This window comes from Mastigoproctus giganteus, chromosome 14 (assembly GCF_048544385.1).
Source record: "Mastigoproctus giganteus isolate SK-2022 chromosome 14, ASM4854438v1, whole genome shotgun sequence".
Classification (NCBI taxonomy): Eukaryota; Metazoa; Arthropoda; class Arachnida; order Uropygi; family Thelyphonidae; genus Mastigoproctus; species Mastigoproctus giganteus.
Genome location: NC_143588.1, coordinates 95445536 through 95462520, shown reverse-complemented (window position 1 = coordinate 95462520; position 16985 = coordinate 95445536). Strand labels below are relative to the sequence as shown.

Genomic DNA, 16985 nt, shown 5'->3' with positions numbered 1-16985 from the left:
TAAATGGGTCTTATGGTATCTGGTACCAACACGTAACCAGCAGATCCTTTAACTTCTGTAAGTTCCGTGGTTGAGATGCCGCAGATCGGAGTTGCTGTTCCAACACAAACCACAGATGCTCGATGGGATTGATGTCTGGGGAATTTGGAGGCCAGGGCAATATCTAGAAATCTCCCTCATGTGTCTCGAACAATCCGCGCGGTGTGGCATGGCGCATTATCCTGCTGAAAGACGGCACCGCCAGAGGGGAAGACCATTACCATGAAAGGGTGTACCTGGTCAGAAGTGATGTTTAGGTAAGGTGTAAGGTATATTGTTGTCATGCGGCACCAGGGTTTCCCCCATCTCCGCGTTGCTTTCTTTGTGGGTGTACCAGTTTGCTGGGAATGCTAGAGGTTTAAATGTGTGTGAGTATTGTACCTGTGTAATGTCGTGTACCGTTTTTCATCGTGCTTGGCTCAGGCCGCCAGAACGACTGCTATTCGTCCTTCATTCAGATCTTGTGTCTATTTTCATGGTTGCTCGGTAGGTCATCTTTGGTGTTGTGTACATTTTGGCTTCTAGCCATTATGTGGCTAGTGTGCATTCAGGTCCCGTCTTCTTTCTACAAGACTTCAGCGAACGTGGAGAAGGCAATATATTCCTGCCTTCCGTCCAGGAGATGTTGTTCTCTATATCTGGGCAAAAAGGTGATCCGGGTGATGAGCTGGCAGCGGAGGTCATCATAAAGCTGGCATTCATGCACGAGGTGGTTCCAGCTCTCATCATCTTCCAATCATCTTCAAATGCATCCTCTACAGAGCAGAAATTTGGGATTCTGCAACCAAAACTATGCTAAAGCCACTATATGCAGCCAAGTTTTGGTTACTTAAACGGGCAACATGGAAGTCTAAGTTACCTCCACAGCAGGGAACTACAGCGATGGCTACGGCTCTCGGTCTGGAACGACTGCAAATGAAGGTGGAACAGAGGCATTTAACTTTCACTGTAAAGATGCTCACGGGAAAGATCTTTGCCCCCAACATTTGGGACGTGATCCGCTGGAGAGTTCCTCCTCCTGCGCTGCGAGCAAAGCCACAGTTGTGCTCGACCCATGGGAGACTGCACACGTCTTAAAAGTTCATTCCACTCAAATGTTAACGATGATACAATCGCTGGACGTTGATCTGTACCGATTTGCCTGTAACGAGCAGTACAGGAGAAGAAACCTAACGAAAGCAAGTGATTTTCTCCCTACCCAGTAGGATGACGAATCTGAACTGTAAAAATCTATCTGTGAACTTTGAAAAAACTCGATCTGGTCCATTGGATTCTGTGAACCACGAATCCCGTAATATAGATTTATGGAGAACTAGTCACATGACATCTTAAGGAGAATTTTCACATTCGAGGTGATATGCTGTGCTTTTTGGAATCACTTCTCAGTCACAGAATACTTATTCTCCATCGGCAGCAACATACCCTATCCTGCGACATTACTGCTGGAGTACCGCAGGGGGGTGTCCTGTCTGGTGTCCTGTTCACAGCCATCATCGTGCCCATTATTGCCTCAACGAATGGTCTCCTATGCTATGCCGATGACTTCAAACTGCTGACTCCAATTAACCCTGGCGACAACCCCGCCCAGCTCAGCAACAGGATCAATTCCCAACTTAAGGATCTAGAATTGAATTGTACCTGGCAAACTTCAATCTAAAAATTAACCCTCTGAAGTCTGCTCAGGTTATATTCTCCCTTAAATCCATGCCGACAGTACTCAACGTTTCACTCGCAGGGGTACGAATACCAAACGTACCCTCGCACACAGACCTTGGCGTTCTGTTCGACCAAAAGATGTCCTTTGTCAACCAGATCGACAAACTCAGTACCAGATTTTCTCGTCTACGGTGGATCTCAAAGCAGCAGCTGCTACACGTCCGACATCCTGCCACTGTTAAAAGGTTCATCACCTCCACCGTCTACCCTGCCATTCTCTATGGTGCAGAAATATGGGCCTCTGCTGCACATACAAACCTTAAGCGGGTGTACACTGCTGAATACTGGCTACTGAAATGGGCGAATAACAAGCTTCGGCTACCTCCCGCTACCACAACTACCATGATGGCACAAGCACTCGACATCCCGAGGTTGAAGTTCCTGATCGTTGAAAAGAGGCTGGTCTTCTCAGCCAAACTCATCTCAGGCCAAATATCATCTCCAAATATTTGGAATGCTTGCTCTTGGAGGATTCCACAGCCAAGCCTAAGGTCGGTACCAGCACTTGTGGCTCACCACAACAGGCTTGTACTCACCGAAAGATTTCTGCCCAAGCAGATGCTCGCTGCCCTCAACCGTGTGGACGCCGACATCGACACCATAATAAGTAAAAAGAAGGACAGACACAACTTTATCAAAGCTCTTGAAACCTGAATCACTGCCAAGTTGTATTTGTTTTTCTTTATTTGTGTTCAGCTCCTTGTTTCTATGATGTATTTGTATTTCTTTTTGCATTTGTAATCTGTATTTTGTAGCCTTTTGTATGTGTTCGCTATATTTTGTAGCCATTTGAATTTGTACTTATGTTATCTATATGTGAACCCCTGGCGCTCGTCGCCGTGATGGGATATTGTGCTGTAATTCTACTTCACAATAAAGATTTATTTATTTATTTATCTTTTCATGGATTTTATTTTATTTATTATTAATTTTGTTATTTTTTATTATCATTATTTATCTTGTTATCTTATTTTATTATATTACTATCCATGTGAAACTCCTGGCAACATGCTGTGATGGGTTCATTGCATCGTGTCCTTACGTATAATAAAGATTAATTTAATAATCTGGTTTTTCATTCTTTTTATTTGGCCAGTGCAGCATAAGCCTGTGGCTTCCTTGCACTATATGATTACTAATAAATACTTATAACTAGGTGTGCAAAATTTAAGGACAAGTCAGGTTTTCACCTGTAGCTTCTCATAGGAGTGGCCTGAATATGGGAAAAGCATACCAAAGGAACCTCGTGAGGTACAGAAATGATGAAGAAAACAACACCGACACAATAATGGAAACAAAACGGTAGAGGGACTTTATTCAAACATGGCAAATTAGCACTGGCTGCCATGATATGGCCACCCCTAATGTCGATGCAGGCTTTACACCACCTGTCCATACTTAGAACAATGCTGTTGATAAGTTCTTGTGGTAACATCGTCCATTCCTCTGTCAGCGCCATCTTCAGCTGGTGAACATTTTCTGGTGGGTGTGAATGTGCCGCTAGGCGTCTCCGCGGAGCGTCCCATATGTGTTCGAGGGGATTTAGATCGCTGTAACGTGCAGGCCAATCCATACGAACAATGTCCTCACTTTCCGAAAGCATATCACAGTTGCAGTGCGATGGAGTGTGTCGTTATCATCCATAAACACGAACTCGGGGCCAATGGCACTTCGGAACAGACGCACATGGGGAAGGATTACCTCAGTACAGTAGCGTGCACCGATTGCAGTACCGCCTTCCAGTATCTGGAGTTGTGTACGTCCATCCAAGATAACGCCTCCCCAGACGAGAACACCTCGACCGCCATATCGATCCCTTTCAGTGATGTTTGCGGGGTGATACCGTGTGCCAAACTCTCGCCAGATTAGCTGACGTCCAGAAACGCTGCTGAGACTGAATCTACTCTCATCAGTAAAGAGTATCTTAAGTAAAGATTTTGTGGTTGTAACCTTTAGAAATAGTGTTGGTCCTTAAGTTTTGCACACCAGTGTATAAGAAACATTAAAAACAAAAGAAATATTATTTACTCCATTGCTGTTGCCAATTACAGGTATCTGTTCTAAGATATCGGTATAAAAAATACTAAATACTGTCATTACGGTTATCCGAGGACAACCTCATCCACCCATGTGCATTAAGTCTATAAATTGCGTACTTTCTCTGGTCATTTTGCCTATTCTGCTGGTGGGAGGAGAGGAACCTTGCTATCCTCGACTGAGACAGACTAACTCAGCTACGAAGTGTAAACAGCTCATAACATTTCCTCTCGTCATTGACGGTATTCGAACCCAGGCCTTTTCCACCTGGTGTAGGGAGGACGGTATTATAGCCATCGCGAGGATCTATGATATCGGTAATTAGATTAAAACTCACTTTCACAGCAGCAAGTTCAAATGATTTTGACTTGCCTAATTTATCATTTCAACAATCGGCACAAATAGCAACAACATCAGATCTTCATCAGTTACAACTGAATAGGCAATTTAAAGGTGCTGGCTGAAATATAAAAACATAATGCAATTTTTTTTTTTTTTTTTTTTTGAAATAACGTGCCACTATTCAGGCACTGCATACTGAGCGAACTTAGGAAGCATACGAACTTATTTTCATCTTCAGATATAATGCTACTTTCCAGAGCCCTCTCAAAGGATTCTTCTGGTCTTTGTTTATTCTTTTCGGGACTATCTCTTGTAAATGTCTGTAATGATAAGGAGCTTGGGCAGTTCCGAAATTACGATGGATCAGCTCTGCGAATTCATTTTGGATATACTTCAAATCCCTTCGAACTATTAACGTAGGCTCGAAATAATTCTCACATACCTGCAACAAAATAACATATAAACTAAATTATATACCCTAATTGTATTAACTTTTACAAGTAAGTTGTTTTAGCTGCGTATTTAGGTCTATAGCTTATCAACGGCTGCACGTACAAACGAAAATACTATTTTAATTATACTTTGTGTAATTATCTACACTAAAATTTCGTATATAAAATTAACAGTATTATTGTACAAAAGTTGAGATTTCTTCTTTCTTAAACAAGCATGCACTTTTCATACAAGGTAAGAAATCAATATTTGATTTGTCAATGAACCACAAAAGATAAAATTCTGACAAAATTAAGTAATAAAAATATATTATTATTAACTATTATTATTATTAATTAACTATTTCTTCGTGCAGCTTTCCAGCATTTATTACTCAACACAGTATCCTTCAATGGAAAGCCAAAGACGTGTACTACTTTATAATTTCCATGGCAACCGGAACACAACGCTTTCCATTATTAAAATTTACAAAAAACACTTTCAAGAGATGAAATATCACTAACAGTTACATGGGCAAAGGCATAAGTCGTGCTGGGATTAGATCTTGGCCTTTTACTTCTTGGCCAACTTAGTAGGACGTATCAGCCCACCGAGGACGTAGTGAATAAGTTTTTTTATATATAGGGATGGACAAAATAATGGAAACACATGTGATGCGAGTTACAGGTATGCACTAATACTGTGTTGGGTCACCCTTTGCTTTTAAAAGAGCGTGTATTCGACGTGGAATAGATTCAAATAGATATTGAGCTGTTTACGAGGAATATTGGACAATCATTACGAAGGAAAGTTTTAAATGAGGAAGGTGGAAGAAATCTGATCTCACTCTCTCCTTTTCAAATATGCCCAACAGTGGCTCGACAATGTTTAGGAATGGTGATTGTGCAGGACATGGAAGATGCATAGTCTCAGTTTTATGCACCTCAAACCAAGACCGGACACATCTGGCTGTCCGTATTGGAGAATTATAATCTTGAAACATGGTATAGAAATCTTTATTGCAATAATAATAATAATAATATATCGTTTGTGATAAAAAATGTTTCCAACATGAGACGAACCAGGTTACTCAGAATCAGTACAGTAATTTGCCAGTTCAGGGCCTAATTTGCCAGATAGGACCTAAAGAATACCAAGGTATTGCTGCCCAAACCACTGTTGAATGTCTCTTCCATATTTGACGGTTGGCACCAGACAGTCAGGATGATGTGCTTCAGCTGGCATTGACCAAATGTAATCTCTCTTTGATTTTGAAAAAAATGTGAATGATGGTTTGTCTGAAATATGACATTTCGAAACATCAAGTGTCCAGTTTTGTGCTCCTTACACCACTACATCCTCTTTCTAGAAATACTGTCAGTAATGAGTGGCTTGGCAATAGCAGTTCTACCATAAATTTCAGCTTTATGACGTTCTCGCCGAACTGTTTTGCTAAAAACTGGATTGGTGGACTCACATTAAATTCTGCAGTTATTTTTGAGGCAATAGTCATGTTTTCGGGCTACAATCCTTTTCAGAGTCCGGCGGTCTCTCTCAGTGAACTTTGATTTTTCTGACACAATTCGCCCTATCAGATTTGGTTTTCCATTCTTGGCGAATGCAGACATCACTTTCGATAGAGTTGCTCTGGATACATTAAACAAATCAGCAGTTTTAGTCAGCGATGAGTCTACAAAACGTGCACCCACAATTTTACCTCTACGAAATTCAGACAGGGCGATCATTTTCTTCACATACCTTTTTGTATCAACTCTAAATAAACATCAGCTTATATAATCTTTCCTTCACAGTACTAATGCAAGAAACAAAAAAAAATCATCACTGCATGTTCATAAATACGTCATACAGCCATTACAAAAAATACTACGAGAAAAACTATTCGTACTTTCATATCAGGTATTTCCATTATTTTGTCCATCCCGTGTAGGTGGCGCTGATCCGGCACGATTTCATTGAACAGTCTGATGACAGGCTAAACAATCATATCAACGTGCCGGCGTCAACATGTCCAGCCTGTCATCAGACCTTTGAACATTTTGTTTCTGGCAACCCATTTTTTGAACGAGCGAAAATTTTTTTACCCTCCTACTTTGGGCAGCCTGGCTTACCTCCTAGCGGTGTGTACAGGCAATGTGGGGTCCAATTAGGGATATTGTGGCATTAAATGAAATACACAGATCATAGTCTCGAACGAAAAAAGATAACTAATCTTGTTTTGACTATTTGCCTATTTCTGTTAGAAATAGGTGATTGAGTTGTTGTTGTTGTAGGGCATGAGTGGCGAACCGATGAGTGTTGTAGGGCATGAGTGGCGAACTGCATAGAAGCACTTGTCCAAAGTGGCACGGATAAATATTTTTGGGCACGTGGAATTCAGAGCGTCACAAAAAAATTTCAAACTTCAATCAATGATTTGTTTGAAGTTGGAGTGGTGAGACGTACTAACGAAATTATGAAAAAAAAATTCATATTTCACACATTTATTGAGAATATGTTATTGGTTAAATTATATGAAATATATTATCCACATTCAGTAATTAGTGTAGCCTCCTTCATTGTTAATACGGTTTGTATGTGGCGTGGGAGATTGGAGATTATTCTTCATTAATTCTCATAAATATTTTAATTGCTATTTGCCCTTTACAGATAGTTTAGAATGTCAGCTCAACCAGCAAAAAAAAACGTTCAAATGAAGAGGGGAGAGATTCAAATGAAGAGAATCAAGTATCTTGGTGTGAAAGATTTGTATGATTAAGAGCGATAATAAAGGATTATGCATTTTGTGTTCTGAAATGCGAGGGTAGTTTTTGAAAAGATTTAGCCAATTTTGGCACGCATCCTTAAGGTTTTTCATCCCTGTTGTAGGGTTTTAGGAGCATTAGCGACTGAGGCCATATTGCTCTGTATATATTGTCTGTAAATTGCGTGTGTTCTGAGGTCGATTTTCTGTTTGCTGGACGAAAAACCCGAATTTCCGGGAGAAAAAACCATACTACCCTTGCCTGAGGCCGACAAGCATGTTGTGTAACTCAGGCGTGTTGTGAAAAAGACCCAAAAAATTCTTCCCGTCATCGACTAGACTCGAACTCAGGTCTTTTCCACTCGGTGTGGGGAGGACGACGATGCTACCAACGAAAACAGATGGTTGAGAAACACTGCTCTAGATTTTTGCGATATAAAATGTATTGAAGGAACAGTATTCTTATTGTTCAAAAGCGGTGTTTTCATAAACGAAATAAATTTTTTTTCAGTTGTAAAAAGTACAGCGCCAACTGATGGCAGAATACAGCAGTTCAGGGAAAATGCACTCTAATGATAACCTTTATGTCTTTTCACTGTTCGCTGTAATAGTTTTTTGAATTTAGATTTGCTTGACTTTCAAATCATCATCTTGTATATGGTTGTAGTATCCATTAATGCCTCTCTCTCTCTCTCTTCCACCTTTCAACTTACAGCTCCACTCTCGGTTACGGTTTTACCTCAACACAGGGTTGCAGATCTTGGGGAAACCATAACGTTCAACTGTACAGTATCTGGCTTTCCAGTCACGAAAATAAAATGGCTGAAAAACAACCGTCCGATTGTGAACAGCGGAAGAATCAAAGTGGATTCGAGGAATGAACTGGTCTTAAATTCAGTACAAAGAACCGACAGAGGAGTGTACCAATGTTTTGTTTACAACGATCAGGAATCCGCCCAAGGAAGCACACTGGTGTCTGTTCTAGGTAAGTAAGCGGTTACAAAATTAAGCATAAATTTTAGCTTAAGCGGTTACAAAATTAGACTTAACTTTTAGCGTAAGCGGTTACAAAATTAGGCTTAACTTTTAGGCTTAGCTAGAGCTGACTTAAATTTCTTTCTTAGTACTTAGGAACACTTTGTGGCCGTAATTAAAGTTTAAGTTGTCGAAACTCTAGAAAGTCCTTTATTAGAGGTTTTGAAGCAGGACGAACTGCTTCCTTCCTGCGCACACAGTCCCTCACTTACTAACATCAAGCTAACTTAAAAATAGAAGACAGTGGATGGTAGTAGATAAAGTCCAAATTACTTCTCTTCTTTCGTGTTCAGTTTCCCAATTAGCAGTTACGTAAAACTGCACGCCAGGCTCATGTTTTAAAGTGGCACTCTCCTTTCTCTTTCTTCTTAGGTTCCCCTTTTGCGCCAAGCTGACAACGTGTTGGCTTCTATTAAAGTTTCTTGCCTGGTGCTATAACACAAGTCATCTCTCATAATGTGAAATCAATACTAATTGCTCCCGTCCTGCAAGTGTCATGGGCTTGTTTTATTCGTTGTAATTACCACGCCAGAATTAGAGGGGGTACTGGCGTGATAACTACACCCTCTTCCTACCATCTCTCGCCTATCTCTGGATGCGAGAGAGAAAGAGCGAAGGTAAAAAGAAGGAAAAAAAAAATTCAATTTCCTCGCATTGTCTCTGTATGGCCTGGAGGCATCGTTTGCCGGGTTGTCGAAATAGGAGATGGTCAGAGCACACATCTTTGTGTGTGAAGTGTGTAGTTAGCACACTTATCTTGTTGTTGGTGTTAGAGAACAAGTGGCCACCTGATGAAAGCAAACTACCCTTAACGCCGAAAGAAGAAAAAATACACACGGAGAGGGACTACAAAAGTTTGCCAACTATAACGGTCTGGAACATTAGTGCAAGCTAAGCGATGGAGTGAGAGAGGTTCTTTCGATGCGATAGCGGCTAATGATTATTGCAGGGGAGTTCTTTTAACCTTTAAGGGGCGTGACTACTTCTGACATGTCAGTGCCCATAATCTATGGCTGCGACTTCGGAACTTTTTCATCTCGGGTAGCCGACAGAAAAAATCTACTCACCACATAATCGCTCTTCGGCTGTTTTGACTTGGTTAAGTTTCTTGTGCTGGACGCACTTGGCAGCTGTGACGTCATGATTAACGCTTCTCCTCACAGAAATGGAATTGGAAAAATACGCGAGTAAATACGATAAGCGAATGCTGTTTTTATTAAATATTTTTCTAATCAAAATGAAGTTCCATTTTATTTTCATTTTCATTAAACGTGCCTTTTTAAATGAATAATAAGCACTAAGTGGTAAGCAGATGATAATAAATAAATAAATTATCCATTTTCTAATTTGAGTGCTTATATACACTCATAGAATTTAGAAAATACTTGCAATGTGGCTTAGAAAATACTGACAGTTATTATGAGTTAGAAAATACTTGAAACGATGATCACGCTGCAGTCACGTGATCTTCGGATATAAAATTCCCTTTAAAGCATCGTTTTTATTCTTTTTTTTTTTTTCTTTCATCCCTTCCCATCGTACTTTTCCTACTAGACAGTCCTCCAGAGTTCCTGTACACGTTTCACGAGCAAGACGCCCATCCCGGTTCTGCAGTTTCCCTCAAGTGCGTGGCGACAGGCACCCCTCTACCGCAGATCACTTGGGGACTTGACGGAGCATCGATTCCTGAAGACCAGAACTTCCGCGTCGGAGACTACGTCACCGGAGAGAACACGGTGGTAAGCTATGTGAACATATCGAGGGCTGGTGGCGAGCATGCTGGAGAATATATGTGCACGGCTAGCAACGAAGCAGGTAAAGTGGATCATAAAGGAGTGCTCCGCATACCAGGACCACCGATGGTAAGACCAATGAAGAATCAAACGTTTGTGGCTGGAGATACGATGAGACTCATCTGTCCCGCTGGTGGACATCCCATCGACAAGATATCGTGGGAAAGAGGTAAGGAAAAAAACTTTGCATTCTTCTTACTAGTGTTTCACATTCCCTTACATAATTGTGGTTGAAATCTCGTTTCTTGACGTGGAACTTAAATCCATGAAAAATGTTTAGTTTAATGTTTATATAACGTAATTAAGGAATGCTAATGTGTTTTGAATGCCTTGGAGCGCCCAGAGTTCATTATTTCGTGAACACCTTAATTATCCATCTCTAAAGCATTTTTAAATTAAACCGCGAAAATTTTTCCATAAAAGTATTTAAAAAGTTTTATGGACTAACTAATTAAGGAAATATATTACGCTCAGAATAAAAATGAGTATATAATACACTAGGATGGCGATTGCGTTCCTTTTTTTTTTTTTTTTTTTTTTTTATTTCAATCGAGGTAAGCTGGTTAGACTTGAAACAAGTTTAAGACGAAATATTACAAATAATACAAAAAGAAAAAGAACAAAGGATCGCCCCCATGGATAAAAGAGAAAAGTGCTTTTATTAGGGTGAAATTCAACTGGTTTTGTGGTCGACTTTCTTGTGTAATTTTATTTGCTTTGCGCGTTGGTTACAATAATTAAAGTGCTTAAGAATTGTCTATGGTAAGCGCCAATTAAAATGTTGAGGAATAATTCCTGTATCGTATACAGTATAAATACAAACAACCTAAAATGCATTGTATATGTTAGCTGTAGAAGGCTGTGGTAGGATAGTGGATTGAATGGGGGTTATGAATTTTTATTATTTAATTTATATTTACATTTCAAATAATATCATTTTAAAGAATTTAATTTATTTTAAAATGAACTTTTCTGTAAAATCCATACTATTAAAATTACTATTTTTACTTATTATTTAAAACACGGCACTTAAGTACGCGCTTTCTGTATTCTTCACTCGTTTAAAGTTACAACGAAACGTACTTTTGTATTTATATTCGAAAACCCAAGCAGATTTTAATATTAACACATTCCATATATTTCTCGTTGATAACTGCATAGAAGCTTTGGACTTAATACAGGCGGACCGCAGAGATAGATACCATAAGTCGAAAATACTACAGTATAAAAAGTTACGGACCGTAAACCACGGTAGCTACCACCATGAAGGATTCTTCCCGCCAAATATGTGCATTTTTAATCTAAAGTTAGCTTGCCTTAAGTATTTATAAAAATCCTAGCTCTCTTCCGCCTAGAACAGATCGATGTATGAAATTCGAAACCAGCATCTTTTGATGATCTTCAAAGGAGACGGCGTGCCTTTTTTTGAATGGGAAGCGCGAGGCATTTTGCTATCCCTCAGATATTGTGGTATCCTCTGGAACAAGACCGATCGAATTTTCGTATTTAAGAGCAGTATCCGAATAAAAGTCTTTTCGGACATGCGATGGATGTAGTGGTGTATCGGAATGGCATTATAATTTCTCAGCAACAACATCCTCTACTGAAGAGGACGAATTTGTGATGACGAGAAAACCATAGCTGCCATTCAGAGAAGAAAGAAGTAGCATTACGGCACCCTGATGACTAACGTTATGCATACATAGATTGTTCGTAAAGTCAATAAGAAAACCAAATGAATAGGAAACAGCGCCTCTGTGATATTAGGTAAAATTCTTCTCACAAAAGACAATGTAGAGAAGATTCAGAAGCTTCACAGCATGGAGTACCACGAAGAATGGTATTGTCATCTGCATCTGCCTCATTGCGTAGAACAATTAACAATTGATAGCCATCCAGATGAAGAAAGGAAGTCCCCTAAAAGTGCTATTCCTACCGTCCTGGAAAGAGACAAAAAAATTATGATTTATAGATAAGCTGCGGAAATAATTTCAGTCGTTATCGAAGTAGTTATTGGTGCTCCACCCCATATCCAGGGCATAAAGACGTAGTAACGGAACTATCTCCTACTGAGTCTAGACTCAAAGAGAACCAATTTCAACACGCCCACATACTGTGAAGAGAAATTCATTGTCGGATATGATCTTTCATCGATTACGACCGTGGATTGTCTCAAAATATAGTATAATGCATTTCTCACGGTGCCTTTGCTTTGCCAAGTCGTGTCTTGAAAGAGAAACCACAGCTAAGGATCACGCCAGAAAGCGGAGGCTATTAATCATGGGGATTAGATTATCATGCTTCGTTGTTAAGATTATTCGCTCGGAAAATCTGTCTTTGGAAGGTGCATAGTTCGGAAACTTCCATCGCGATGGACTATAACAGTGTATGGATAGAAGAAGAATTTTCGATTTTCCATTCAGATATTTTATTGCCTTTCCAATTGTTTTTCAGGTGAACTTTAAACCATTTTTCTCCAAAGTTCAAAGTTAGTTAAATATTCCAAGTTCATCTCCATTTGGGATTATTCCAATAACCAGTGCAATACTCTAACCATGTTGTTCGGTAGTTTTTCCGAAATAAGCATAAAATATGCACACTGCAGTCTCCATGGTAATATATGACGTCATTCTCAAAGGGCAGATGGTATTTTTCATGGTTATCGCTCGGGATTTTCTGTGAGCGCACGTTTTCGTAGGTTTCGTAATCCTTTCGAAAAATGCCAGTGCTGTTCCCTTCGGGGGAAAGTAATATACCGGTAATATATATATTTCCCCAGATTTAAATCTTAAAATGGAATAGACCGAAGTGGAAACATCCTTAAGATTATAAAATCGCGAGAAACTTCTGTTACTAGGGCCAAAAATGCATAAAATAAATAATTATTGTTTATACTGACAAGTTAAAAATAAACAAGTAAAAATAAAAACTCACCGAGTTTCCAGAGATGAACATTCGATCTTGTAAAGGCTTGTCCCAAATACCTGAAACTTTTCTTCCGTTCTGTTGGCTCCAGTGGCTATCAGACTGACGTATCTCAGCCAGCTTCCTTACGTACGGTTGGCTAAGAATAATCAATTCCTAACACGTTGACCCAGCACAGTTCCCTAAGCTAGGAAAATGGAATGTCTTAACTTCTCCATAATAGGAATAAAATATTTCTAAGAAGTCTCGGAAAGAGCACCAAACGAAGAAAGAAAGGGGGGGAAAAAAAGATATAAAACTTCTTTTTAGTTTGGAATATCAAATCTTCAAAGATGAATGTGAATACTGGGAAATACGAAACAGGAACTTTTAAAGCGGATTACCATCAAGAACAACTCTAAAAGCATAATCTCACCCTCCTGGCACTTTGCCGTCCCGGGGTGGTTTCCTTATGGAAATAAACAGATAATAATAATAATAATAATAATAAGTAACTTTATGCAGTGGAGTTGGAGTTACAGCTTAGCGTATAAATTTCTTAAAGGCGGACGTAGCGGTTTAAAAGTTTGTTGAGTAATTCTTTGGAGTTCGCTAGTCTTATTCTACTGGCAGAAATATTCCTCTCTGGATAAGATTTGTACCGGCTCAAGATCAGGATTACGAATGAATTTGGGCTCTATGAATGCTAGAAGAAATTTTAACGAGTTACTCTTCTGCCAAGAACTCCAACTACAGCCCTCACAGGCAACACAGTGGTTACGATTCTTCTAAACCCCGCGGAAAAGCCTAGGTTCGAATAGCGTCAAGATGAGAGGAATTTTTATGGGCATTTTTCAACCTAGCGGGGGCGTAGGTCTTCCCCCGCTGGAAACTTGGGTTTTTCCTCCAGAAAAACAGATACCTGATCCATTCTAACCTATTAACCTAACCCGGTATGACAGGATGGTGATGTGATTATAACCACTGAGAAAGGGTCGACTTCAGGGGTGATTGGACATAAATAATTTCTCGAATAATTAAAGTAAATCATTATAACTCGTTAAATGATTAACAGAACGGTGTCCGAAAGAGTAGAGATAGTTTTCTGTTATAGTTCATAACTATGTTATTTTAATAAAGTTTTAACCAGCGCAGTCAATTTGAAGTATTTTTATTCAATATGTAGAGTAATACTAGCGATCTGAAAACTCCAGCCTATCGATCCATTGGATTTTTTAATAAAACCAATGAATTCGTTTTCTAAAGGGAAGGCTTCACCTATGATATGATAGATATGGCAGTCGAATAAACAATTTGAGGAAATGGAGCCAATATTTGTCGATATAGTCGAAAATTCGATAATACAGTCGAACAGACTACGGCATCCTTGCAGAATCTACAGGCGCCTCCGTAGCCAGGTGGGAAGAAGCAGCAGCGCGTAGCACAGGCTTCTTGATTAGACCGGGGTTCTAGCCCGTCACCACCAAATACGGAGGATGCGGAAAGGTTAGGGAATGACCACCGCATATCCCGGAGCAATATGGCCTTAGTTGCTAATGCTCCTAAAAAAAAAAAAAAAAAAAACAAATAACAGTAACAACAAGCAGAATCTACACTAGGAAGCGATTGAGCATCCTCTGTACAGTTCGAATTTGTCGCCTTGAGATTTTCGTGTTTTTGGAAGACTGAAAAGAAAATGATCAGGCAGGATATGATTCCATGTGATGAAGTGAAGGAAGCCGTCTAACAATGAGGCCAACTGGAACCAAGACTTTTGTGAGCAGGGTGTAAAAAGTTCGGTGTATAGATGGAATACTGTACTTGATGTGTACAGATGGTGTATCGATGGAATAATTTGTGTGTATAGATGGAATACTTGATGTGTAAAGCTGGAATACGCAGTCATTCTCGTGAAATAGCCGAGTGCTCAACCCGAATATTTAATTTGAATTTATCGTAGTTCGGGCCCACGTTATCAATAATTACGGCAATGATCCTTGTAAACTCTTCTAACTCTAGGTGATATTCAGTAATATAAAGAGAAAATTTATTATTGTTTTTAAATAATGACTCCTATTTTTAAATTATAAATAATGTGCAGGCTCCTATTTTGGCAACCAGAACGATCAATGCAGAGGTTGCACAAGGCGGAGTCCTCTCCTGTCTGTTATTTATTGCTGTAGTCATCTCAATTACCTAAGGGCGACGTGATATTTTATCATATACACAAGCAATCCTTTCCTCTTCAGCCAAACCAAATAATGATGGCTAGTGGGTGAGTGGCTTGACCCGAGTCACCTAGATGAGCGCCTGACGGAGAATTGCACTCGACCCTGAGATCATAGGTACATTTCGTTTTCGGTTCGTTTCTTGGCATGTTTCGACTTACACAAGGTCGAGTGCAATTCTTCCTTTCTGCCAACTTTCAGTCTGATTAATAGTAAGCTTGCACACCTTGACAACTAACTGCCCTAGTTCAGCCTCTCTCTCTAATCCTAGATAGGTCGGCGCAACTTGTCTGCTTTCCGAAATGACGCCTCCGTAGCCAGGTGGGCAGGAGCAGCGGTGCGTAGCACACGCTTCTTTATTAGACAGGGATTCGAGCCCATGACCACCAAATACGGAGGATGCGGAAAGGTCAGGGAATGACCACCGCATATCCTCGGAGCAATATGACCTCAGGTGCTAATGCTCCTAAAAACCAAAAAATATAAAATAACAGCTTTCTGAAACCAGATAGAAATCACTGGGATTAAATTTATTCCAAATGGGCTTACGCATACAGACCTTGGGGTTATTTTTTACAGCAAGCTCTCCTGTAAATATCAAGATGCACTGCATCTAAATGGTTACAGAATGATGGTTATGGTTGTGTTTATGGGAGCAAGTTCGCTGGCTCTCATACACGCAACTACTCCAGGTCACGGATATCTCCAGAACTTCATTGGTGCGGCCATCTATCCTGGAGTCTTCTACAACAATGAAATCTCAGCCTCTGCTATGCTCACGAATGTAAAAATAAAATCTACTCGTCAGAATTATGGCTGCTGAAATGGGCATCGACGAAACTTCGCCTCCCTCCCTCCCCACAAATGCCCCACGTTTATGGCTTAACGGCTTCACACACAACTATTCGGGAGAGGAGATTCCTCTTCATAATTAAAATGTTAGTGGGCGCAGTCTCCGAGCCAAACATCTTTGAGCAGTGTTCATGGCGGCTGCCACTGCTTGGACTGAAGTTAAAACGTACATTTATCTTCCACAGCAACAGAAAATCTATAATGCATTGGTTCATAACAAAGAAACTTCTCCCCATTATTCTGGAGCTCGGTTGCAATCCAAAAAGATTTGTCTTGGATGAAAATATCGTTGACGTCTCTTCGATCTGCTTCAACTCTAATCCAGAATCTAGCATCTGGTGTGACTGGTGCTAAGTTTCGCTTTGAAGAAACTTGTATTTCACTTTTTTCAATGCCCTCGTTGGTAGAACAGTTGTTAGAATCGCCGTCTTCCCAACACACGTTGAAAAAGACCGGAGTTCGAGTGCCGTCGATGACGTGAGGAATTTTTATGGGCCTTTTTCACAAAGCGGCTGAGTGAGTTAGTCGGTCTCAGGCAAGGGTATCATGGTTTTTTCTCCCGGAAAATCGAGTTTTTCGTCCAGCAAACAGCAAATCGACTTCAGAACGCCGGCAATTTACAGACAGTATACACGTATCAATATGGCCTTAGTCGCTGATGATCCTAAAACTCTACAAGAACAACCACTTTTGCCATCATATTGTACGAGAGGCGTTTTAAAGTCCTGGTTTGAGTAAGAAGGATTTATTTGAAAAGTCTGGTAACGTTACTTTCTACCATAATCCCCTTTGGAGTCGATACACTTTTCCCACTGATGCTGCAATTGGCTAATTCCAACTGCGAAA

At 40.0% G+C, this 16985-nt stretch overlaps 1 protein-coding gene across 1 annotated transcript in view; it reads left to right on the top strand.

Annotated features, from left to right (window-relative positions):
* The window catches only part of LOC150075401 (cell adhesion molecule Dscam1-like), a 316461-nt gene that overhangs the window by 152985 nt on the left and 146491 nt on the right, over window positions 1–16985 (top strand). Inside the window, exons 6-7 of the mRNA XM_090389299.1 lie at window positions 8043–8312; window positions 9917–10324. Coding sequence (XP_090245425.1) covers window positions 8043–8312; window positions 9917–10324 — 678 coding nt within the window. The remainder of the gene's footprint in view (window positions 1–8042; window positions 8313–9916; window positions 10325–16985) is intronic.